Genomic DNA, 27008 nt, shown 5'->3' on the forward strand with positions numbered 1-27008 from the left:
GGTAATTTTCACTTCTGTCAACATGTGCTTTCTTTTGGATTGGAATTATTATATTCTTCTTGAAGTCTGATGGTATTCCGCCTGTCTCATACATCTTGCTCACCAGATGGTAGAGTTTTGTCAGGACTGGCTCTCCCAAGGCCGTCAGTAGTTCTAATGGAATGTTGTCTACTCCTGGGGCCTTGTTTCAACTCAGGTCTTTCAGGGCTCTGTCAAACTCTTCACACAGTATCATATCTCCCATTTCATTTTCATCCACATCCTCTTCTATTTCCATAATATTGTCCTCAAGTACATCACCCTTGTATAGACCCTCTATATACTCCTTCCACCTTTCTGCTTTCCCTTCTTTGCTTAGAACTGGGTTTCCATCTGAGCTCTTGATATTCGTACAAGTGGTTCTCTTTTCTCCAAAGGTCTCTTTAATTTTCCTGTAGGCAGAAGCCTCTATATCCTTACATTTGTCCTCTAGCCATCCCTGCTTAGCAATTTTGCACTTCCTGTCGATATCATTTTTGAGACGTTTGTATTCCTTTTTGCCTGCTTCATTTACTGCATTTTTATATTTTCTCCTTTCATCAATTAAATTCAATATTTCTTCTGTTACCCAAGGATTTCTACTAGACCTCGTCTTTTTACCTACTTGATCCTCTGCTGCCTTCACTACTTCATCCCTCAAAGTTACCCATTCTTCTTCTACTGTATTTCTTTCCCCCATTCCTGTCAATTGTTCCCTTATGCTCTCCCTGAAACGCTGTACAACCTCTGGTTTAGTCAGTTTATCCAGGTCCCATCTCCTTAAATTCCCACCTTTTTGCAGTTTCTTTGGTTTTAATCTACAGTTCATAACCAATAGATTGTGGTCAGAGTCCACATCTGCCTCTGGAAATGTCTTACAATTTAAAACCTGGTTCCTAAATCTCTGTCTTACCATTATATAATCTATCTGAAAGCTGTCAGTATCTCCAGGCTTCTTCCATGTATGCAACCTTCTTTCATGATTCTTAAACCAAGTGTTAGCTATGATTAAGTTGTGCATGTGCAAAATTCTACTAGGCAGCTTCCTCTTTCATTTCTTATTCCCAATCCATATTCACCTACTATGTTTCCTTCTCTCCCTTTCTCTACTCTCGAATTCCAGTCACCCATGACTATTAAATTTTTGTCTTCCTTCACTATCTGAATAATTTCTTTTATTTCATCATACATTTCTTCAATTTCTTTGTCATCTGCAGAGCTAGTAGGCATATAAACTTGTACTGCTGTAGTAGGTGTGGGGTTCATGTCTATCTTGGCCACAATAATGCGTTCACTATGCTGTTTGTAGTAGCTTACCCACACTCCTATTTTTTTATTCATTATTACACCTACTCCTGCATTACCCTTATTTGATTTTGTATTTATAACCCTGTATTCGACTGACCAAAAGTCTTGTTCCTCCTACCACTGAACTTCACTAATTCCCACTATATCTAACTTTAACCTATCCATTTCCCTTTTTAAATTTTCTAACCTACCTGCCCGATTAAGGGATCTGACATTCCACGCTCGGATCTGTAGAATGCCAGTTTTCTTTCTCCTGATAACGACGTCCTCTTGAGTAGTCCCCGCCCGGAGATCCAAATGGGGGACTATTTTACCTCCAGAATATTTACCCAAGAGGATGTCATCATCATTTAACCATACAGTAAAGCTGCATGCCCTCAGGAAAAATTATGGCTGTAGTTTCCCCTTGCTTTCAGCCGTTGGAAAATGAATAGGGAGAGCGTATTTTGTGTGATGTGAAGACGGTACTGAACAGCATATTTAGTATGCAAAACAATGTTCCAGGATTTTATGTGAGTGCTAGACAGGAAATTACCTATCCATTGAAGCATGTGATGAGATCTCTAGGGAGGAAATTGAGAGATATGAGTGGATACATTCCCACACTGCTTAATGGCTGTACTCTACTGGACCAGTTGATTTACAAGAGATCATGGGTGTTGGGAATGTACTCAAGCATCTGTCAACTACATCAGTGTTGTGACTGAAATTTGTAAATTGTTAGCCAAGACTGCTAAAGATAATGTTATTTCACATAAATGTATGTTTTTTCAAGTAGACGAATTGACTTCCGAATACATTATGTAACTTTAAATCAGTAATTTACTTTTTATCAATTGTCAATAAATCTTCTAGATGCCTATGTATGTAGGTTAGTTTGCATGGACAATTTGCAAATGGTGTGGAAGACATTTACTAGTGTGTGTGTGTGTGTGTGTGTGTGTGTGTGTGTGTGTGTGTGTATGTGTGTATACTCAAGGAGAGCATACAATCATTGATTGAGGCTAGATGCTTCTTACAATACTTTTTGCATGTTACTGGACTTATTGATCTGATTATGAGCTTTATTCATTTTGCCATGTCAAAACATTTTTGCTGATTTGTACCCAGTGTGGGTCAGTTCTCACATTGTAAGCTTAGGCCTTAATATTCTTTCATTATTTTGTCCTTTCATGAATCCAGATATCCTTAAATATTCTGGTTTATTTGGCTGAGTGATTTTCTACTGTATTCCTACTCATGATTGAGTATATTCTTCCAGTCAGTACCCGTCATTGTAAGTCTTACGAGTCAGCTCACTCGTCGTACACTTAAGCTCTGAATTTTTTCTCTTCTCTTCTTAAGACTTTGTAGGTGTGGTTTTATGGATGTAAACTTACAATTTGTAATTCTACAATGGAAAATCCAGGATGGAATGTGACAATATTATGAGAAAGAAAGCTAATAGTCACCATATAGTGAAGATGGTGAGTTGCAGATAGGCAGAACAAAAAGATTTTCACACTTAAAGCTTTCAGCCAATGGCCTTCTTCAACAATAGACACACATACGCACACACACACTAACACTCACGCAAATGCAACTCACACACATGACTGCAGTCTCAGGCAACTGAAACCACAGTGCATGCAGTAGTACCCCCTTGTGTGATGGCAATGGTGACTGGGTGGGGGAAAGGAGTGGCTGGGGAAGGGGGGGGGGAGCATGGATATTATGATGGGGATGGCGGACTGTCAAGTGCTGCAGATCGTGGGCGGGTAGGGGAGAGGTGGGGAGGGGAGGGGGAAGTAGCAGGAAAGGACAGGAATAGTGAGGAAAGAATTTAAAATAAATAAATAATGGGTGTCACGCTGGAATGATGGCTGTGTAGTGCTGGAATGGGAGTAGGGAAGGGGCTGGATGGGTGAGGACAGCGACTAATGAATGCTGAGGCCAGGAGGGTTGCGGGAATGTAGGATGTATTGCAGGGAAAGTTCCCACCTGTGCAATTAAGAAAAGCTGGTAATGGTGGGAAGGATCCATATGGCACAGGCCTGGAAGCAGTCACTGAAATGTAGGATATTATGTTTGGCAACATGTTCAGCAGCAGGGCGGTCCATTTGTTTCTTGGCCACATTTTGTTGGTGGCCATTCATGCGGACAGACACCTTGTTGGTTGTCGTGCCTACATAGAATGCAGCTCAGTGATAGCAACTTAGCATGTAGACCACATGACTGGTTTCACAGATAGGACTGCCTTTGACGGGATAGGTGATGTTTGTGACCAAACTGGAGTAGGTGGTGGTGGTAAAATGTATGGGACATGTCTTGCATCTAGCTCTGTTGCAGGGGTATGAGCCATGAGGTAAGGGATTGGGAGCAGGGGATGGACGAGTATATTGTGAGGTTTGGTGGACAGTGGAATACCACTGTGGGACGTGTGGGAAGGATTGTGGGCAGGACATTTCTCATTTCAGAGCATGACGAGAGACAATCGAATCCCAGGCAGAGAATGTAATTCAGTTGCTCAAGTCCTGGGTGGTACTGAGTTACTAGGGGAATGCTCCTCTGTGGTCAGATGGTGGGGCTTTGGGAGGTGGTGGGAGACTGGAAAGATAAGGCATGGGAGATTTGTTTTTGTACAAAGATGGGAGGATAATTACAGTTGGTGAAGACTTCAGTGAGACTCTCGGTATATTTCATGAGGGACTGCTTGTCACTGCAGATGCGACGACCATGGGTGGCTAAGCTGTGCGGAAGGTATTGAATGGGTGGTAGCTGTTGAAGTGGAGGTATTGCTGGTAGTTTGTAGGTTTGATATGGACGGAGGTACTGATGTAGCCATCTTCGAGGTGGAGGTCAACATCTATGAAGGTGGCTTGTTGGGTTGAATATGACCAGGTGAAGCAAATGGGGGAAAAGTTGTTGAGGTTCTGGAGGAATGTGGATAGGAGTCCTCACCTTTGGTTCAGACAGCAAAGATGTCATCAATGAATCTGAACCAGGTGAGGGATTTAGGATCCTGGGTGTTTAGGAAGGATTCCTCTAGATGGCCCATGAATAGGTTGGCATAGGATAGTGCCATGCAGGTGCCCATAGCCATACCAAGGATTTGTTTGTAGGTAATGCCTTCAATTGTGGGTGAGGATGTAGTTGGTCATGGCGACTAGGAAGGAGGTTGTTGGTTTGGAATCCATCAGGCATTGGGAAAGATAGTGTTCAATAGCAGTAAGGCCATGGGCATTAGGAATGTTAGTGTACAGGGAGGTGTCATCAATAGTGACGAGCAGGGTACCGTGTGGTAAAAGGACAGGAACTGTGGAGAGTCAGTGGAGGAAATGGTTGGTATCTTTTATATAGCAGGGTAGGTTCCCGGTGAAAGGTTGAAGGTGTTGATCTGTGAGAGAGCAGGGATTCTCTTGGTGGGGGCACAGTAACAGGCTACAGTGGGGTGTCCTGGGTGGTTAGGTTTATGGACTTTAGGAAGCATGTAGAAGGCAGGAGTACAGGGAGTGGTAGGGATTAGTAGAGAGATGGACTTTGTTGAGAGGTTCTGGGATGGGCCTAAAGATTTGAGCAGTGACTGGAGATCCTGCTGGGTTACTGGAATGGGGTCACTGTGGCAAGGCTTTTGGGTGGTATCTGACAGCTAGTGGAGTTCCTCTGCCAGGTAATCCTTGTGGTTCAGAACAACAGTGGTGGAGCCTTTGTCTGCAGGTATGATTATAATGTCGGGGCAATTGTTAGATGGTGGACTGTGGTTCTTTCTGTGGATGTAAGGTTAGTCTGTATGTTGAAGAATTTGGGGAATGATGGTGAGACAAGGTTTGAGGTTAAGAACACTGGAAAGATAACAGGGGGTGGTTTGGGGACCAGTGGGGGTGGATCACGGTTGGATGGTGGAGTGAACTGAGTTAGGCAAGGTTCAATATTGGTCTTTGGTTGAGTCTGATTGGTAGGGTTGGTGGCAAAAAAGTGTTTCCACTGTAGGGAGTGGGAGAAGGAGAGAAGATCTTTAACAAGTCCTGCATGACTGAATTTGGGGGTGGGGCAAAAGGTGAGGCCTTTGGAAAGGACTGATATTTCTGCGGGGCTAAGACTTCTGGAGGAAAGGTTCATAACTATGTTGCGGGTCTGTTTAGGTTCTGGATTCTGTGTAGTGGTGGGAGGGAGTTTTGGAGGGAGGGGTAAGTGTAGTATGTCTGCAAGACAGGGTTTTGTCAGCTATGAGGGGGCATGGGGGAGATTTGGAGGTTGTTGTAGAGGTGGTGGTCAGTGGCACTCCAAGGTGGGAGCAGAAGTGAGCAGGACAGAGAGCTTTTTGAAGTGGTGTCATGCGTGTTGCTCAAGTTCCTGCAGGGCAAGAGTTTCAATGTGTGTTATGCATTCCAGGAATTTGGGATTGCATAGCAGGAGAATCTTGCAGATGGGGAGAAGGTATTGCAAGGAGGTTTAGGCTTGGTTGATATGGTTTTACAGGGCTATGTTGGTGAGGGCTAAGAATTGGTGGAATTTGAACAGGTGGAGGTCATTGTGGAAGGAGGGGTGGCAGTCAGAGGTGGCTAATTTGATGGTAAGGCCATTAGGGGGTATTCCATGAGCCAGGCAATAACACAGGAATAGTATGTGGGACTGGGATCTGGTTAGGGATAAAGAGTCTTTTCTGTATTCATGCAGATGGAAGGAGCAAGGATCCATGGTGGTGGAAAAATGCATTTTGTTCCTTGCTCCTCCCATTTAATATGATTTTGTAAGGGATGTATTATCTTTTGGGTTAAAAAGTATAAAAAGAAGGCTTGTTGGTGTACAGAAGTCATTGATAGTCAATGCAAGGTGCACTGTGAACTCAGCTCTCTTTCTGTGAGCTACCCATTAATGGTCCTTGTGGTCACTGAAGCACCAGTTGCACGTTGGATGAATGATAATGACGAATCCTTGGCTTTGAGCACTTCACAGACGATTGCTGAGTCCTCAAATTGTGTTGTTTCTCTAGGTTGATCACTTCTTTCTTGGTGCTGTGTTTGCCTGTGGTTCATCTATTCCAGCCAACATTGCCAAATGTCGAGTGATTTGCCAACTACTCAAATTGATTTCTTTGAGCCCAATGTGTATATTGTTCGTGTGCCTGTCTACGAGACATAGTTACTGTGCAGCAGAGTGCATGGAATGAAATTCAGAAAAACTTTGTGCGTTGGTGTTGACATTTGCTGTGTGTTTGTATCCTTGCCAGCTGTGTGGTGAAACTGTGCTGGAGTGTCACACATTCATCCACCGGGTGCCAAAGTTTATGGTTTTGAATTTTCCATGTACACCTGTATGAATATCAATTTGTGACCAATTTGCATAACTCCTTCATGCTGTGTCATTATTTTGTCTTAGAGTGCATGTAATTAGTGTATGAGAACATCATTTTACCATAAAAGCACAAGTGCGTGCTGAAAAGTGATGCTTCCAAACTTTTTATGTGAAAGCTCTTGAAACTTTTTAAGTTAAACCTTATTAACATTTTGTATCGTGATTCTTAACATCTAAATAATTATTTCTCAGCATAGTCATACTGGTGGTGAACACATCTCTCCCAATAAGAAACCAGTTTTTTTATATCATCACTGTAGACTTTTTGACTTTGTTGACATCCCACAATCTCACCTCTAGTCACACTGTCTCATCCGTATTAGCGTGAAGTCTTCAAAGGTGTTCTTCAAGTTCTGGATACAGATAAAAATAGGATGGGGTTCAGTCAGGACTGTATGCAGAATGATTTATGACAATGAACTCAAGGTATCAGATTTTTACAGATGTTGCAGCACTTGTGTGTGATCTAGCATTGTCATCGTGCTGAAGGAGGGGTGCACCATGTGTGGACAATCTCTTCTGTGCTTAGATACTTGATTACAGCAGATTGTTAATCATGCACTGACATAGTTACATTACACAGTACAATTTGGAGCCCTCTAACAGGAAAGGGTTGCAACATGCATCAGCAAAGCAGAAAGTGACTGAGTAAATATGGCTGATGTATAATACTGATATTGACAACAGAATAAAGAATGTGGAAATATTACTTTTCAGTACACCCTCATATGCTTCCCAGTGGAACTGTGTTACACAAGAAGTTACCAGAAGAAGTAAAAACTATTCTGGATGTAAACTACAGGAAATTTTGGCTATCAACAGACACAATCTTGTAATGAAGAGCCAGAAAGTGTCACACTTGTTTATTGAGAGTTTTTATTCCCTGTTGATCATATCAATTAGGTCTGATCACTTAAACTACAGTCATACATAATTACATACATACAGAATGCACATGGTATTTTAAAATAACATATTAACCCTACCTAACAACAAGTGTATCCATTGTTTCTGGCTGTTTTTTGAGACTGTGTCTTAATGATCATGCCATGCGTGAATGTGTCAGAATAGCTGAAATTTGATATATTTCTAGTAGATAGATATGTGGATCTATTTTTCACATGAAAATGAGCTAAAGCTCAACACTGCCCATTAGAGCTAAGTAAAGTACTTACTTTAACAAAACAGCATGGGAGAAATGATGATGTCTTTCTTTTTGCAAACGAACAATTTATTTTATTTGTATCTGGAAGATTCCAAATGTGACCCAATCAGGGGTAAGAAAATAATCAAGAAGCAAACAAAAGACTAGGTAAACAAATTAAAAGACTAGGTAAACAAATTCTGATATCTATACTACAAAGTTAGTTACACGTCTAGTAATATCACTACAAAGAATGGGAAGCATAAATCTTATTATGGCATAAAAGATGGAATGTTTGTTTGTTTGTCTGGACAAGAATGAAGAAAGATAATGGGGCCATCTTTGCAGTTGCCTGAAGTGAATTGTGGAGACCATTACAAATCCTCTACTAGGACAGTTGCACGGATATTTGAGGACTGATCCTCCCAGAGAAAAGTCCAAAGTTTATTCACTGTTGCCAAAATGTGTAGTAACATCAGTTCAAAGCTCCAAATATTTAAGTGTATGTGTAACATAATCAACTTATGAAGTAGTAGGTGGGAGATAATGGTTAAATCCTACAAATGAACAGCAGTGAAAACAATAGTTTATAAATATGAATGGTGTAAATTAATGAAACTATGGGCCAGAAGAATAAAGTACATAGATCTAAGATTATCCAAAAGAATGTTGGATGAGACATTAGTAGATAGAAAAATAAATGAAAAATTAGATAATAATGAAAGATGTCTAACAGAAATATGAAATAGTAAACTGTAAGAAAATATTGAAATAAAACATGACAAGAATGAACAGGACCAGAATACCTGAGATAGTGTGAATTTGGGTTAAAACCAAGATGGTAGTCTGAGTGAGTGAATAAATTATGTTTGGATAACATTGTTTAATCATTTATCCTTGGTGCTAAATATTTCTAAAGATCTTTTCTCGTTTTCATGTATGTATTGTATTTCATTGGTCAGTAGAACACAATGTATTTGTCTTTGTGGTTATTATTTCACAGTATCCTAGAGTTTTACAATGTAGTCTGTTTTTTTAAAGTATGACTCTGTGGGAAAACTTGTTTACTTTGCAGTTCCACAACCAGTAGGTGTTTAACTTGCTTAGGTTAACAAAGTGAAAAGGAGTAATGAAACAGTTTCTAAATACAGTAAAACCCTGTTTTTACATCCCTGCATTTTACATTTCCCCGCTTTTTGTGTTCATTTTTATTGGTCCCCACAGAACTCCTATTCTCTCTGTACTGTGCTTTCCTGTCAATAATGATTCCATGTTACAAAATTTCCTGCGTTTTCCAACAGAACTCCTATTCTCTCAGTACTATGCTTTATTGTCAATAACGATTCCATGTTACAACATTTCCTCCATTTTATGAGGGGGGATCAAATATAAATGAGATTTTAGTTCCTGAACATCAACAGTTGGTAGGACTGGCCCTGTACTTCTGCTATGCTTAGGTGGAACTGTTAGAAGTGCTGTTAGATATTTCCCACCATTTCGTCAGTAACACTCATGATGTTTGAGCAACGGGTGCACCCTGCATGCATGATTATCAAATTTCTTGCTTATGAAGGAATTACAGCAGCAGAAATTTTCCAAAGATTGACTGCAAAGTTCGGTGATAAAACACTATCAAGGTTGTGTGTGTTTTCCTGGCAAAAGAAGTTCAAGGAAGGGCAAGGATATGTGGAAAATCAGCAACACGATCACCATTCTAGGACTAACATCACAGACAAAAACATTCATGCAGTTAAAGACATTATTGACGACGATCAACGGGCGATAGTATCAGAAATTGCACAAAAAGTCGGAATCAGTTATGGGAGCTGTCAAGCAATCATCACAAATGACCTACAGTTCCGTAAAGTGCGTTCCAGATGGGTCCCTAAACTCTTGACTGAAAATCTGAAGTTGAGGCATTTGGAGGTTTGTCAGAGGCTTACAGCAAGGTTTGCAGAAAAAAGTGATGTATTTTTGAGTTGGATCATTAGCTGTGACAAAACATGGGTTCACCACAACCCTCCAGAATCCAAACAATCCAGTAAGGAGTGGCAGAGGAAAGGGGCGGCTGCACCAGTGAAAGCCAAGACTCGACTGTCAACTGGCAAGGTTCTTTCAACCGTCCCCCCCCCCCCCCCCCCCCCAATCAGCAAGGCATTTTGCTGATTGATTTTTTGTATGAGCAATGCACAATCAATGCTGCTTACTACTGCAAACTGTTGAACAAGATGAGAGTTGCATATTGCCGCAAAAGACGAGACGAATGGATTCAACAGGTCATACTCCTCCATGACAATGTACGACATCATACTGCAGCTCTAACAGTCTCCAAGCTACAGAAAATGTCTAGACTACACTTTATCATCCTCTTTACAGCCTGGAAATATCACCCTGCAATTACCATTTATTTGGACCTCTTAAAGAAGCCCTAGGAGGACAACGATTTGAAGATGACGAGGGTGTGGATGACTTCATGTGCAACTGGCTGGTGACACGATTCAGTTCCTTTTATGATGAGGGCATCAAAAAGCTTCTCATATGCTGGGTCAAATGCATTTCCAAAGCAGAAGACCATGTGGAAAAATAAATTATAATTGCTTTGAGTTTTTCAGTAAATGAATTTAAATAAGAAATAAAATCCCATTTATATTTGATCTGCCCTCATAAGTTTTCTTTGATGCTATCATGACCATTAACATTGATTTTCATACTGATTTCTGCAAAAAGTGCATTGTATTCCTGCTCAGAGTCAGCCTTGGAATGAAACAGAATATGCAAATTATACACAGATTTATTGATCATGTAACATAGTGTTAGCAAGGTAAGCAAGATTTTCATTGTTTGTTTGTTGGGTCATGGCTGCCTGTATTATAGGTTTGCAGTGTTTGGAAGGGTGAGAAAGTATGTTGAGTCACTGCCTTAATAATAATCACAATCTGATGACAGTGGCTCTAGCAGCAACCTTTCTTTTGCACACTGCACTGTATTACAAAAGCTTTAATTTAGTTTCACAGTCATTTCTACAAATGAACACCACTTTTGAAGATGGCCATATGTAATGAGCTTTCATGAATTGTTACTTCTGCATGAAATACACTAATCCATACTAGGACAGTATGACACAATATCAAACATAAACATTCCTCCTCAAGATGCTCTATAATGTGATGACAGTCTCTGCCCTCTTTCTCACCCAGATGTTGCTTAGCTAAGTGACTTCCTTGTCAGAAACAAGTTGTAGGTTTTGTGCATATTGTTCTCTGTCGAAGAAGACTGCCAGCTTTAGTGTTTTAACAACTTCTGTGTTACAAGTTCTATTTACTGTAATTTTATAATGTTTATCAATAACAACTCTCACATTAGAATGTGAATACCTTTTTAATCTACACCTGCATCTACATCTACATACATACTCTCCAATCCACCATACAGTGCATGGCGGAGGGTACCTCGTACCACAACTAGCATCTTCTCTCCCTGTTCCACTCCCAAACAGAACGAGGAAAAAATTATTGCCTATATGCCTCTATACGAGCCCTAATTTCTCTTATCTTATCTTTGTGGTCTTTTCGCAAAATATAAGTTGGCAGCTGTAAAATTGTACTGCAGTCCACCTCAAATGCTGGTTCTCTAAATTTACTCAGTAGTGATTCATGAAAAGAACACCTCCTTTCCTCCAGAGACTCCCACCTGAGTTCCTGAAGCATTTCCATAACACTCGCACGATGATTAAACCTACCAGTAACAAATCTAGCAGCCCACCTCTGAATTTCTTCTATGTTCTCCCTCAGTCCGACCTGATAGGGATCCCAAATGCTAGAGCAGTACTCAAGAATAGGTCGTATTAGTGTTTTATAAGTGGTCTCCTTTACAGATGAACCACATCTTCCCAAAATTCTACCAATGAACTGAAGACGACTATCCGCCTTCCCCACAGCTGCCATTACATGCTTGTCCCATTTCAAATCGCTCTGCAATGTTACACCCAAATATTTAATCGACGTGACTGTGTCAAGCGCTACACTACTAATGGAGTATTCAAACATTATGGGATTCTTTTTCCTATTGATCTGCATTAATTTACATTTATCTATATTTAGAGTTAGCTGCCATTCCTTACATCAATAACAAATCCTGTCCAAGTCATCTTGTATCCTCCTACAGTCACTCAACAATGACACCTTCTCGTACACTACATCATCATCAGCAAACAGCCGCATATTGCTATCCACCCTATCCAAAAGATCATTTATGTAGATAGAAAACAACAGCAGACCTACCACACTTCCCTGGGGCACTCCAGATGATACCCTCACCTCCGATGAACACTCACCATCGAGGACAACGTACTGGGTTCTACTACTTAAGAAGTCTTCGAGCCACTCACATATTTGGGAATCAATCCCATATGCTCGTCCCTTAGTTGGGAGTCTGCAGTGGGGCACCGAGTCAAACACTTTTTGGAAGACACTATAATGTAGTCTCATAAAAGACTTTTGCCTCTGTATTTTACTTACACTTTGTGGTTATCACAAAGACAGTGGCTGAGTGTTAACACATACAAACACGTGAGGCAGTGTGGTACTGGAGTGCAAATCTCACACGTCTCTTGCAGTTGACTTACGCATTGTGTGCAGCTGATTCTCTTCTCTGGGTAATCAGCTACATTGATCTCTCTAAAGCTTCTTCTCTGAAGGCTATAGTGGATTACAGGAATTTATTAAGCTACTTCTCTATTCTTGAAATAATTTGTGTACTCGTAGAACACTTTCAGTTCATTCTTGGTATATTTTCATCTCTCAACACAAAGCAACATTTACTCTTTTTCACATAAGTAAGTAAACTCTGGCAAGCCAACTGGAGTCTTTAAACATCAGACTCAATAAAACGCAAGTACAGTATCATAGTAACTATCCAATAATTTATGGACATTACATGTGTCCTGCCTCATTCAGAGCTAAGACATAAAAGAAAAAGGTCTCTACTCTCAAGCGAGTCCAATATATGAGTGTGCCTAGAAATCTATATTCAGTTGTTCATTAGTGTTTTTTACAATCAACACAGACACTAACACACCAAGAATACTACATAATTATTCCTTAGGTTTTCATCATGTCTTCTGTGGTGCTGGCGGCAAACACTTGTTGTCATCAATGACTTGCCCCTCTTACAGTCTTCTAATAAAAAACTGACCTGCACATAGAAACAGGTGGATCAGTAGAAATGTTCTCACTCTCCCACACTCATACCTAAAATATCGGGTGTTCGAGATGGTGGAAGGCCGAGCGTTTCTAGAATTTACACCGAAATTCTTGAGGCACTACATATCCCTCCCCTTAGCTCGAACACATGATACTTTATACATATTCATTATGTACAATAATCTCACACAAGATAATTCTTTATCTTTTAACAGTACTTTTTTTCTACTAATAACCATGCATATTTTACCACAATTATAGAGCATGAACCTTTCAATCCATGTTGGAATTGGCTCTTTTCAATCTTCAAAAATTTGTGAGTACCAAATTTTTGTTTGCTATTCCTCTTCCAATTGTATATCCAGGTGTACATAACTCATGAATACTTTACTGCTTTGTTATTACTTCCCGTACTACTTTTCCTAAGTATGTACTTATTCATTACTTCTTGTAATCTGGAGGAGCCATGGGTAGAATAAAAGTGTTCCCTTCTTCTGACACTTGTAAATCTAAAATGTAATAAGGCTATTGATGCATACCATAGAATTCAAACTTACCAGACTATTTCCTTTAAATGCGTGACTTCTGTCACTATACTGCCCTTTTTCCCTTTAGGAACAGTACCTACACTGCTGGCCACCGTAAATGCAACACCCTGAAGGAAGCATTCGAATCAAGTGAAATTTACATCATGGATTTGCAGCGATGAGATATGCAACTGATTAGAATTTCAGCGCAGAAGCACATCACGCGCGCCTGTGGCGCCACCTCATAGCGCCATTTAAGGCTTGGCGATTTCGACGAGTGTACGTTCCGCACGTGTGTTTACCTTGTAAATTGTTCCACAAGACGATCAGTTATGCCTCGTAGACAACAGTGAACATCGTTTGATCAAGTATCCGAGTTTGACAGAGGAAGGATGGAAGGATAGTGGCTTACCGAGATTGTGGATTATCATACAGAGAAATCGCTAGTCGTGTTGGACGAAACCAAACAACTGTAATGCGGATATGTGACCGTTGGATGCAGGAGGGTACGACGGACCGACGTGGTCGATCGCATTCACCTCGGTGCACCACTGCACGTGCTGATAGGCAAATTGTGCGCATGGCAGTGACGGATCACTCAGTGACATCCCAAACCATAGCACAGCACATTGCGTCTGTAACGCATCATCCAGTGTTTGCGCGTACCATTCGACGCCATTTACAGCAGAGTGGTCTGTCCGCAAGACATCCATTGCTTCGTCTACCATTGACGCAGAACCACAGATGTCTCCATCGCCAATGGTGTGATGACAGACGGATGTGGACGGCAGAATGTAATGACGTTGTCTTTACTGACAAGGCACGCTTCTGTCTGCAGCACCACGATGGTCGGATTCGAGTGTGGAGACACCGTGGAGAGAGGATGCTGGACAGCTGCATTATGCATGGCCACACTGGTCTTGCACCGGGTATTATGGTATGGGGCGGTATTGGATATTACTCTCGCACGCCTCTAGTATGCATTGCCGGTACTTTAAATAGCCGGCGCTACATATCCGAGGTGCTGGAGCCAGTTGTCCTTCCTTACCTTCAGGGCTCGGCCACAGCCATATTTCAACAGGATAATGCACGACCACACGTGGCACGCATTGTCCAAAGGTTCTTCGTCAATAACCAGATTGAATTGCTTCCCTGGCCAGCTCACTCTCCGGATCTTTCGCCGATAGAAAACATGTGGTCCATGGTTGCTCAACGAGTGATCCAGATTACATCCCCAGCTGCCACACCAGATGATCTTTGGCAATGTGTGGAAGCTGCTTGGGCTGCTGTACCCCAGGAACACATCCAACGTCTCTTTGACTCAATGCTGAGATGTGTGGCAGCGGTGATCTCCAACAATGGCGGCTACTCTGGCTACTAATTTTGGCAGGAACCACATGTCACAGACGTCTGTAAACGTAATCATTTGATTCTTGGTCAACATGTTATCTACAAAATAAATTTTGTTGTGCTACCTCTTGTCTTTCTTGGTGTTGCATTTACGGTGGCCAGCAGTGTATATCTTACATGGGTTGATCCTAGGAGTACCTTTTCTCCTTCTGTTTTTGTAGGTCATAATGGCATCCGTCCATCCTTGAGGGATGATGGTGTAGCATGCTTGGTTCAGAGTCTGCAGGATCTGCTGTGGCTAAAAAGTCCCACTCAAGAGTGGCAGTCCCTACTGCAGTTTGGACATGTGAAATTTGAGGGACTTCGAACAGAAGCCCCTCTGTCTCTTCACGTTGTCCTCTTCCTGATTTGTTCCTGTGTGCTTGTTGTTTTGTAGGTACACCCCTTTCTTATTCCTATCCTCCTATCGTACAGGTCAATCCCCTCCGTGGTGCCCCTGTCCACGCAGTATAGGTCAGCCTTTCATAGGTCTGCCTATTTGCCCTTTTTCTCATCCAATAAATGACAAGTGCACCCTCTGTATCCTTCTTGAGTAGACCTCTTGGTTCATTGCCCTAGCATACATCTTTATGTGTACTATTCTTAAATATTCTCTGGTAAAATTACAAATCTACTTTACACCTTAACTCCACTTTCCAATACTCCCTCTAATACCCTAGATTCCTCTTTCACTCCTCACTCCTACTATGTAGACAGATATAATACCCACACATAGTAGATGCTATTTTTACCTGTATTTACCAACTCTCAGTAGATACTATGGCTTTTCTCAAAGATCTAGCATGGCACATGTAAATATATTTGAGAGCAACAAAAAATAATGATGCAGAGCCGTCACATATCAACAATGTAATATCTACATCTACTCAGATGTACATATATCCTTATTCCCCTACATCCCTTGGCATTCTGACATCACTTCATGTTTCTAATTTGTAATTCTCTTGTTTGTGTTTAAGTATATCTTCGTGTGTATGTAGATGTGTTTTTGTGTATCCTGATTCTTCGGCCTACTTATAAGAAATAAGTCGAAGGTAATTGAAAACCATGGAAAATAAGAAGGACTTTAGCAATAGAAGTATATGCATATGGAAAGAAGGAAAAGTAGACTAGTACTCAGATGAGAAGCAAGAAAGGAAAAAGTAGAAACAGTTGCTAAGATCAAAGAAAAGAAAGACAGGAAAACCCTGCCCAGCCCCCTTCCCCAGGATCCCTACCTTGCTGGTACTTGAGTGGGAAGCAGGAGGAGGTATGATGTTAAATGTCTCCTGCAGAATTGACACTCTCACCTTCACCTATGAAGTCCTAAAGAAAAGTCCTAGCAACACCTATGGAACAGCAAATGGTGAAGAATCAGTTAGACTTGTCTGCTATGGTTGTCTGAAAGGTGGGGTGTGTAATTAGTGCTTGTCATGCTTGTAATTACACTACCCACCCCTTCAAAAAGTGATACAAACCCTCCCATGTACATTACATCTCACAAAAGGTATAAAATTATTCTATAAAAATAGAAAATTATACACTACGATAACATAGTTGTTTAGTTATTCACATTTCACTATGTTTCATACACACATAAAGCACGCCATTCAGTCCATGACGTCTAGATATTATTTTGTTTGAATAGTACCATGATGTTATACTTTTCACTCAAATAAGTTTTTATTTGTTTCATTTCATGTCTGGAGATCACTGTTCATCCGTGATTCTCTTAAATTGCTATCAATCTTGTAGTCATATCCAGTTTCCTATGTACTAAAATTATAGGATAGTTTAAGAATACAAGAATAGATTTCAGACTAGTTGAAGAATTGAAGGGAATTCAGTGCAGAAAAACTAAATTTCAAGAAACACCGAAAACAACTAGGGATCTGGTGGTCATCACTCTGCCTGTTAACACAGAACATTAACATCCCTGGGGGACAGATGTGACTGTGCCTGGATCCCATGGATCTGATGTTAACCTCATATCATTACTCACGGACCAATACTTCTCGTCAAATTTTGTGTGAAAGTCTCACCACCACAAAACAATCACCACTTTACTAGGTAACATAACATCAGGTAAAGTTATTCTATTTTCTAATCTGTCATGGACAAATTTGAATTCTTTGCACAAGTTGTCTACAACATTGCTATTATCATTAAGTTTTGAAAAAGCAACAGTCAAAATGTTTCCAGAGATTATACTATTGGTAACTTCTCAATCTTTAATTGGTTCAAAAGGTTCCGCCAGACTACTTACATTTATCTTGTCAGAGTTGGCTAATTTTTCCCTGACATTCCATCCTTCATTATTTACTTGTGTACTGACAACTCGTGTAGTAACAGCTCATACACTAACACCTGGGATTTTTGATTTAATAATCAATATTACTTCCTTAGGTCAATCTGTGCTCTCTTTCAAAGTATTCATTTCCTGTCTTACACAATTAAATTTAACATTACATACATTTTAACAAGAATCTAATTTTTCATTAAGATCGGGTTCTTTATTATTATATTAGACATTGCATTCAGTCTCCAAAGTAACTATGTCTTCACATCGATTACTAGATTCTTTGCTTTGAGCATCTGTTTTGATGGGCAACAAACCTATACTAGTCTTTTGAATATCTCAAGTTTCATTCTGAGCCTTTAATTTAGAATTCATTGAGTTTATTAAGTCTAGGTTTTTCTTGAAATGATCGTCTAACTTATCATTTAACTTCCTTAAAGAAGAAATTTGAACTGCTGAATCTGTTCACTGGACTTTAATTAAATTCACTAATTCAGACAAGTCTAGCATTTCCCTAGTCACTCTTATAGCTATGTTCATCATCCATATTCATTTTACTCTTAGCTCTTGTTATCATTTTAAAAAATCACCTCTGAGTATAACAATTATAACAACATGTGACTTCTGAAATTTTCCCGGCGTATTTCTTCTTCTAATAATTTCCGGGTATGTAGCCGGATCCCATCGACATTCTGCCACGATATTTCGGCCCAGAGACGTCCAGCCATGCGCGAGATTCGGCATAAATACCGCGACTGCACCTGGGCTCTTCAGTAGTTGTATACTCACCTGATGATGGCTGGACGTCTCTGGGCCGAAATATCATGGCAGAATGTCGACGGGATCCGGCTGCATACCCGGAAATTATTAGAAGAATTGTAACAACAGTTTATCATACAACTGCCCTCTCAACTTTTACCAAATAATTATTGGTTTTTGCTCACCCGTCTTAGAGTTATAGCTGCATTGGTGAGCAAATGTGTATTCAGCGCTGGTGGATCGCACTGGCACCGGCGCTGGCATCGTCGAATGATGGTTTCAGTATCGTTGTCAGCGAGCAGCGGAGTCAGCACCAGTGAGCAGCAGCTGGTGCAGTCAGCGTCAGTGGCTGGTTACTGCATCGGCGTCAGCGTGATGTACATGTGTGAAGACTGCTTACTCTCCACATCCAATCTTCTTAGTCATAAAGTTGAGGTCTTCTCTCTAGTTTTTTCTGCCATTACTTTCTCACGTGTTTTACTGCGTTGCACTCACAACTTTCTTCCATTTGTTTATTGGACTCAATACAATTACTGGAAACAGTTCTCGTATCTTGTTAGGCCTGGTTGCTATGGTAATGCCTAATATCTTCTTTCTGTTTCTGTCCGTAAATTCCTGTTTTCTTTGGGTCCTGTCACTTAGGTTGTCATGTTCTAATGTTTTTTTGGGATGACAGAAAACAATATCTTCTTTTTTCTGTAATCTATTGATCACATATATGAACTTTAGTGTCAATGTTCTCATTGATTAACGATGTACTAGAAATGCTATGCAGAACAAAATTCTCTTCTTAGACATATAAATATCTTCATTGTCTCACTCATATCTCAAGCTTTAGAAATAATTAAGTACATTGAGACATAGTAGTTGTATTAGAAACCATATGAAAATAAGAACATGCATCTTGACTTCTCCGAATCCAAGACAAAAAAAAAAAAAAAATCTCTAGTCTGTAACAAGTCCAGTATATGAATGCACATAGAAATTTATATTCAATTGTTCATTAATCTTTTTTTACAATCAACACAGACACTAACACACCAAAGAATACTACATAACTATTCCTTGGGTTTTCATCAAGTCTTCTGGGGTGCTGGCAGCAAACACTTGTCATCGTCAGTGACTTGCCCCTCCAACAGCCTTCTAATAACAAACTTCCAATGTGCACATAGAGACAGGTGGATCAGTAGAAACGTTCTCACTCTCCCACACTTGAACCTAAAATACTGGGTGTTTGAGACAGTGGAAGGCCAAGTGTTTCTAGGATTTACACTGAAATTCTTGAGGCTTAGTTCCAATCACGTCCAATGGTGTGAATAAAATTTGGAAGCAAAAGTCTTTAATATGAGACTTTTTATTGATAATCATTGTAAAATTATGTTAAATACATTTCATGATGTGATATTTGTTAAAACCCCACAGTTGGGAGTCTTTGTAAACAATGAACAATAGACACAAAATCTAAAGTTTATTGTGTTTCCTATGCTTTCCTGTATTTTACACTTTCCTGCATTTTACACTGTTTTGAATCATTCTGCTGAAAAGGGTAAAAAGGGAGTTTTACTGTAATAAATTATATGTAAATGGAAGACTGTTAGTGCCATAAGATATTTTACTATGGATGAAAATTCACAGATTAGACAGTGATAGTGTATTATATATTCATGATCTTTCAGAGATATCTGGTAACAATTTTTTTATGTTTCACAGCTTGCTGTCAAGGTCTGCTTGTTCTTCAGTTTGAAAAGCCTCATTTACATGTTCTTCTTTTGTTGTCTGATCATTTTGTGCAGCATCCATTTCAATGGAGTGTTTCTCCAAATGAGTTTTGCCCCCTTTCCACAGTACATAAATAGTTCTGAAAAACATTTTTCCCATTAATATTTAGACATATATCACATATATTGGTATCTTAAGAGTAAATTTACATTTATCATTAAAAAATGTAGCAGTGCCAAGTGTGTTACTTTCTAAGAGGAAATTGAAGAACAATTCTTATTGCTATAAATGGAATTTTGATGTTATATCCCAAATGGACTACTGTGGTTCAACCTTTGAGTCTTATTTTGAATATGTAATACAATTCTTGAAGGGAAAATTGAAAAATGGAACCAGATTTGTATCATATACAAATGAATATGTAGGAGGAGTGTAATGTCCCCACAGAAAATACCCTCTACCATGCACCAATTAATCATTGTCAATTAAACCATCCACATTCATTCACTTTGGAAAAGTATCTGATCTGATTTTCTCGTAACATATGCGGCAACAGCTCGACGACGCCAAAGTATTTTCTAGTGCGTTTATTCTTTGAAATAACAGAGATGCATATATGCATTCTCCATGGTTGTTAGAGTGGTAACGAGGACAGCTTCTGGAGTATCTGTTGAGGGATTGACGTGTTTCTGAGAGATACATATTTTGCTTTTCTTCTCGCTAAAGCGAGCCAATTAACATTTGTGCTGCTAGCGGTTTGTTTGAAGAGAAAGAGACTGTAAACAGAAAATAATTAAGACGTGGAATCACCAGAGATCTGGTCATGTAATGGAGATGGATTTAATACACAATTTCCTTCGTAAATAAGGTTTGTGACTTTTTTGTTCTGGAGTGAATGAACGAATGAGTTTTTTCTGAATCATTTGATGATCACGTTGGCCCTGTAATTAGTGGGGAAGTTTCAGCTGCATCAAAGAGAGCCTGCAATCACTGAGTCTGTGTTAAATCGTCCAAAAAGGCTTCGTACACATCTGGAATTCACAATCTTTCGTAAAAGGAACAAATTGTCCACACGATTGATTCTCCCAACTGAATGCAGTGTTTAACAGTAATAATAAATGTAAAGATCTCTTACAGCAAGCCAGCCGCTGATTACCAAGACGAAGGACTCCACCAAAGATTCTATTTGGCTGATTGCACATAATGAAATATTATATTAAAAACTGTACATAGATAAATAATCCTCCATTAGTCTAACTTTTCGCCTGTCTTATCACGGATCAGCCAACAAATGGGAGGCCCTTACTTTACTGTATGGATTTATGTGTGAAGGTGAAGGGATCTTAAAGGCAACAGATACACGTCTATACAGACAAGACATTACACAAAGTTAGTGGCTAGCTGCATTCATCATCTATTCTTAGATGAAGAGACGGCAACTTATTATTAATCCTTAACATTTAAAAAAATTTTAAAATGGCCAATCCGTGACAGGACGTTGTTCCTGGACGTTGCTAAAATAATTTTGTTCTCTGATTCATGTCAACTACGACGAGCTAACCTAACTGACACTTGGAAAAGAGAGGAAAGACTCGCAGGTGATATAATTGGATCTACAAATAAAGCTGAAAGATAGCACGCTGGGCGCAGAGAAAAGGCCAGATCTATATTTTTATTATTAAAGCTTGCTAGTATAGTTGAAGTATACGCTTTTCTGTTTAGTGTTATTTGATATTTGAACATTGGTTAATTGTGTTGATGTTAGATGTATTTAGATTGACATGTCCCAGTTGCATTTATCTGTATATGTACATTAAGAAAGTAGACACAGAAGTACTCTTGTGTGAACGGAGTTACATATAGTGTCAGTAGAAGGGAGTTATGTATAGTGACAGTAGAACATTTATATGGTTTTAACTAGTGCAATGTTTAGCATGAGTCAAGCAGAGCAAAGCAGCATGCAACAGCCTTCAGCTGTTAGCACTGATAATAATGATGCAGTAAGAAGTGTTGTAGGACCGATGGCTACAGATAGTGCAATAGAACGCCCTGTAGACATGGCTGGAGGTGTAACAGCAAGTACGCAGCAGGGATTGGATCCATTGGTAATTATCATGAGACAGATGCAGATGATAACCGAGAGCATGAATACTTTGAAAACTGACATTATCACGAAATTAGCCTAAGTTACTGAAGGGCAAAATGATTTGAATACGAAATTAGCCTCAGTTACTGAAGGGCAGGAAAATCTGAAAACCGATATTAAAGCACAATTAGCGACAGTCACTCAAACTCAAGAAGAGATGAAAGTAGTCCAGACTGAGATTAAGCAGCAGTCACAAGACAGTTTTTCTGAATTAGAGCAACGGATAGAGGCGAAGACCAAAGAACTCAAAGATCAGGCCGAAGAGATGGAACAAAAATTAACTGCACAAATAGAATTGGTGAAAGCACAATGTGAGGAAGCTATTCACCGCGTACGTGTTGAAATGAAGGAGTATGTGGCTATTAAGATAGATACTGTACAGGAACTAGTGGAAATGGTTCCGCAATTAGTACAAAAGCAAGACGCCATGTCATGTGCAATAGTGCAATTCCTGAATTGGCACGTACACAGACTAACCTAAAGGAAAGCGTTGAACATCTGACAGAGCGTCAAGATATTATAGACCACCAAATTAATGTATTAACGGGTAAATTATCTGAAATCACATTAGAAAACAAAAGGCTAATGTGTGAAAACGTTGAGCAAAATGTTAAGGCAGCATTCCAGAGTTTATCTGGCAAACAGGAAGAGAATTTGTTTGCGAAAGGACTTGAGGGGGTGCGACAGTAGTTAGGTGCTGATTTGGAGCATTGGAAACAAATGATAGAAGAGTCAATGCGCGCTTCACAACAAAGCTCAGAACAAATGAATACAGGGCAGCAGCAGAAGTTGGCAGCGACTATGGAGCCAGTTACTGCTCATTCACACACAATACCGACTTGTGCAAGTAATTCAAACATTAAATTGCCACAAGCTGGTTGTTCGCATGAATTCTTTTCTAACAGACATTACGAAAGCCTTTGCCATGCCGAAGAAAAACTGATAAAACATAGGCAATTCCAGATTTTTAACCCTGACAAAAGGGTGGTCTATCCAATTGTTTTTATTCGAAGTTTCAGAGGAGTGCTACCCAGAAATTGGTCGGAGTGGCAGAAGATCAGTTTTGTTACAGGATATATACAAGGTTCGGGGGTGATCTGGGCCTTGGACATGACTTCTGTTTGCTCGACATATGACGATTTTGAGAAGGCGTTTTTAGCAAAGTTCTGGTCAGAAGGGGTACAGGAACGCCTAAGGCAGGAGGTGCTCTACCCAGAGCCTTTCTCCTTTTCAAAAGGAAGCCTTAGGAAGTATTTTGAAAAATATATAAATAAAACTAGATACTGGGACAGACCTATGCCCTTGCCAAACATAATAAACATACTTAAGGCAAGACTACCAATTAGCATCCGGAATCAATTGATTTACGGCAATGATAAAGACTTGGAGTCGTTCCTCACGACGTTAGACCATATAGATATTATTGAAGAGAACAACCAGAAAGCCCGTAATAACAGATTCCAATATAGGGAGATAGAACCTCCGCCAAACGGTAGGCAAGGTGGAAGTATGTGTTATACTAATGGCGATCAATCAACACTTAAAGGGAATGAACAGAGATTGTTAAATAATGGAGAAACCCCTCAAAATCTCAATAGTAATCCCGGCAATGGTCTTGCGAGGGGCTATTCAAGGAACAACAGGAACGGGAAAAGATACCATTCCGTGTGGGGGAACGAAAGAAATTTCAAACCCCAAGCCTGGAATAATAACAATAATAGAAAGTGGAATCAACCAGGGGGAATGAATTCAAATAGCCAACATCAGTGGGGACGGACATCTACGAATCAACCCGTAATTACCGAAGTGACGGATGATGTCAACCAGCAAACAAATCAAAATCCAACAAACTTGTAAGGACCCACTCGTGCCCCGGAGGAGCGGTCAACAATTGGTTGAGGGGCAACAGGATATGTGTACCCATGCTAACGTATAATGATGGACGATTACTGGCAGATGAACTGACCAAGGACTTAGAACCACAAGATGAGTATAAGGAACAGGTGGCAGTAGCCAAAGTGCAAGTCATTATGGAGACCATACCTATAGTGGCGGTTTTAGACACAGCTGCAACCACAAATGTTATTTCGGAGGCACTATTCAACAGGATCAGAAATATAAGACGAGTACCAATTTTTCCAGTTCAAAATTGCAGAATAATAGGCGCCGTTGGGGCTTGATCGGCTAATGTAAAGGTGCAGTCACTACTTGGTGTGGAATTCGGAAATGTAGCAATATTAAGCACATTCCTTGTTGTGAAAAATTTGGTGGTAGATTGCATTATCGGAGTCAACAGCCTACGTCAATATGGATGCAGAATGGATTTTAAAACAGGAAAAATTTGGTTGAATGTTAATAAACAAGAAATTGAGTTGGAGTTGTAGAGAAAAAAAAAAGCCTTACGAGAAAATATAATTGTAGGATCAGTGTGCAAGTAATCAGGACGGCACAAAATTAGAAAGAGCGCGTAATTAATGAGTTCCAAGTCAAAGAAAATTTCGATCAATTAGTGTTTGAAAAGTTAAATGAATCCGACTGCATTATCGAAGATCAGAAGAAGCAGCTCAATGAATTATTATTAACGTATGAAAACGTTTTTGATGAAAGGCCAGGAGTTATTAAGGGATACATATGCCATCTCTACGTTAAGCCACACGAAACGTATTGTAGAACTTTCTATCCTGTTCCCTGGAGGTTAAAGGCTCAAGTTCAAAAGGAAATAGATCGCATGTTGAAATGGGGTTTGATCGAACCCTCTGCAAGCCCATACTGCTCCCCATTGCGAGTGACAGAGATGAACGCTCGTAAAAACATAACAATAAACTGTGTGTGTTTAGTGTTAGAAAACTTTAAACTGAAATAATCAATCAGTGACACAGATTGTAGAAATAGTGACTAACTATTACTATCGAGTGCTGCAAAGAAGATAGTGGAGATAGGCTTCCCCTGTGTTTGGGTAAACATGGAACTTTAGCATTGCTAATGTCATCAAGATTTATAAAGGATCTGAATGACCTTCAAGAAGAAAGAAATGTTTCCCGAAAATGACGCTGCATAATCAAAAGAGGTTCCCAGTGAATGTTCATATATAATTTCAAGTGCTCGCTTAGATGTGTAAATGTGTGAAGTGATGCGTTTAGGCAGTGAATCACGAGTGACGGTTAATGCCGCAAAGATAATTTCCCGCGCAAAACAATTGACATCGGCGCGAGAGTTAGAATCGATATAGACGACACAGATATGCTTTGTAAGAGACTTGCATCAAACGCGAGGGGAAACTGATTGATGTTGAACTTCAAAAAAGTGTCATAATTAGACGTTAAGAGTTCTTGATTGATTGTTGAATGTCAAAAGAAAGTAAGATTAATAGAATTAGTAGTTATTTAATGGGTCTTGTTCACTTTGGAATTTTGTTTGAAAATCCATTTCCATATATGTGCATGTATGAATGCCAGATGAATCAGAGAATAAATGAAAGGAGTGAATCCACATTCCTCACTACTAATAACTTTTACATTACAGCAATCAAGCAGAGAAATATATGTATTTAGGATAAAATTTTTATGAGCATAGATAAATGATATGACTTTTCAAGGAAATGATGGATTATGTCTTTGTATAAAATGAACCACACTTTCTATTATTCGATGATTTGAATCCAAAATCTACTGCAAGTTGCATGAATCCTTTAAATTATGAAGGATAAATCATTGACAAAAAATGTGTCAGAATTTTTGGGCTTATAAGCACAAGTGGTGATGCGAAGTCCAAAAGAAAATTCAAACTAGAGTAAATATTATGATGTTTTCGGCAACAGCATTAGTCAATGGATAAATGGAAACCTTAAGTCAATGGCTAAATTCCTTGCTGTGCATAGTAAGAAAAAGGATGCATGAAGCCATAGGGATTTTGTTTTCAAAAAGGAGAATCTTGGACGGTGCAACCTAACCAGTTCTTTTACAGGAAGAATTTCCCTTTCGGTCATTGCTAATTCTTTTGGAATGAATGTTGCATGTGAAATCTGGTAACCCTGTCCCTTCTACTCTTCCCATTGTGGGCCGCGTAGAGGACCGACTACAAATGTGGACGTCGGGGACATGCAAGATCCGGGGGAGTTTCAGGACCGCAAGATATTGTCATGGGAACAAGATTGTAAAAAGAAACTCGAGTTATTTATTGTAAAATTTTTTTTAGCTAGAGGCACAAAGCACTCTTCTCCAAATTGTTACATAAATCGATCCCTATCTTTGCTTTAGAGATCAATTTCAAAATTATTTTTTCTCTTCTGTAGGCTTTCCTATCTTCTATGTACCGTATGCTGGGGGTCTAGGCTTAAGAGGTTTTCCAAGGTTTCCCTGCTTAAGAAAGTTCCCGAATGGGTAGACCCTGATAACAGTTTCATGAAAGATCATCTTCCTTGGTTGTGCACAGCAAACATAACACCTTGATGCACGTAAAAGCAATACAGCCGCGGTACCTGTCTCTTCATTTATTCTGTTTTCAATGTTTCTTTTCTTCGTCTGTCTTAAATATAATTATTTTTTTTCAGTCAGAGGACTGACACTCATCACTTCTGGGTTACCCACACTAATAGCTAGCTCGCGAAGTGTGTTCGGTAAATCAAAATTAGGCTCACAAACGTTGCTCACTGCGAGGGACATTGTAATGTCCCCACAGAAAATACCCTCTACCACGCACCAATTAATCATTGTCAATTAAACCATCCACATTCATTCACTTTGGAAAAGTATCTGATCTGATTTTCTCGTAACATATGCGGCAACAGCTCGACGACGCCAAAGTATTTTCTAGTGCGTTTATTCTTTGAAATAACAGAGATGCATATATGCATTCTCCATGGTTGTTAGAGTGGTAACTAGGACAGCTTCTGGAGTATCTGTTGAGGGATTGACGTGTTTCTGAGAGATACATATTTTGCTTTTCTTCTTGCTAAAGCGAGCCAATTAACATTTGTGCCGCTAGCGGTTTGTTTGAAGAGAAAGAGACTGTTAACGGAAAATAATTAAGACGTGGAATCACCAGAGATCTGGACATGTAATGGAGATGGATTTAATACACAATTTCCTTCGTAAATAAGGTTTGTGACTTTTTTGTTCTGGAGTGAATGAACGAATGAGTTTTTTCTTAATCATTTGATGATCAC

The 27008-nt window shown here is 39.7% G+C and overlaps 1 protein-coding gene across 5 annotated transcripts in view; it reads right to left on the reverse strand.

The window, feature by feature from the left end:
• Positions 1-19346: 19346 nt before the first annotated feature.
• Positions 19347-27008, reverse strand: part of LOC124615657 (proton-coupled folate transporter-like) — a 257418-nt gene continuing 249756 nt past the window's right edge. For 4 of the 5 annotated variants that reach the window (XM_047143676.1, XM_047143678.1, XM_047143679.1 and 1 more), the window contains exon 7: positions 19348-19837. In XM_047143676.1, coding sequence (XP_046999632.1) covers positions 19684-19837 — 154 coding nt within the window. In that variant the 3' untranslated portion in view covers positions 19348-19683. Of the gene's footprint in view, positions 19838-27008 lie in introns of all 5 variants that reach the window. The other variant, XM_047143675.1, reaches the window with a different exon arrangement.

The sequence above is a fragment of the Schistocerca americana genome, chromosome 5, assembly GCF_021461395.2.
Source record: "Schistocerca americana isolate TAMUIC-IGC-003095 chromosome 5, iqSchAmer2.1, whole genome shotgun sequence".
NCBI lineage: Eukaryota > Metazoa > Arthropoda > Insecta > Orthoptera > Acrididae > Schistocerca > Schistocerca americana.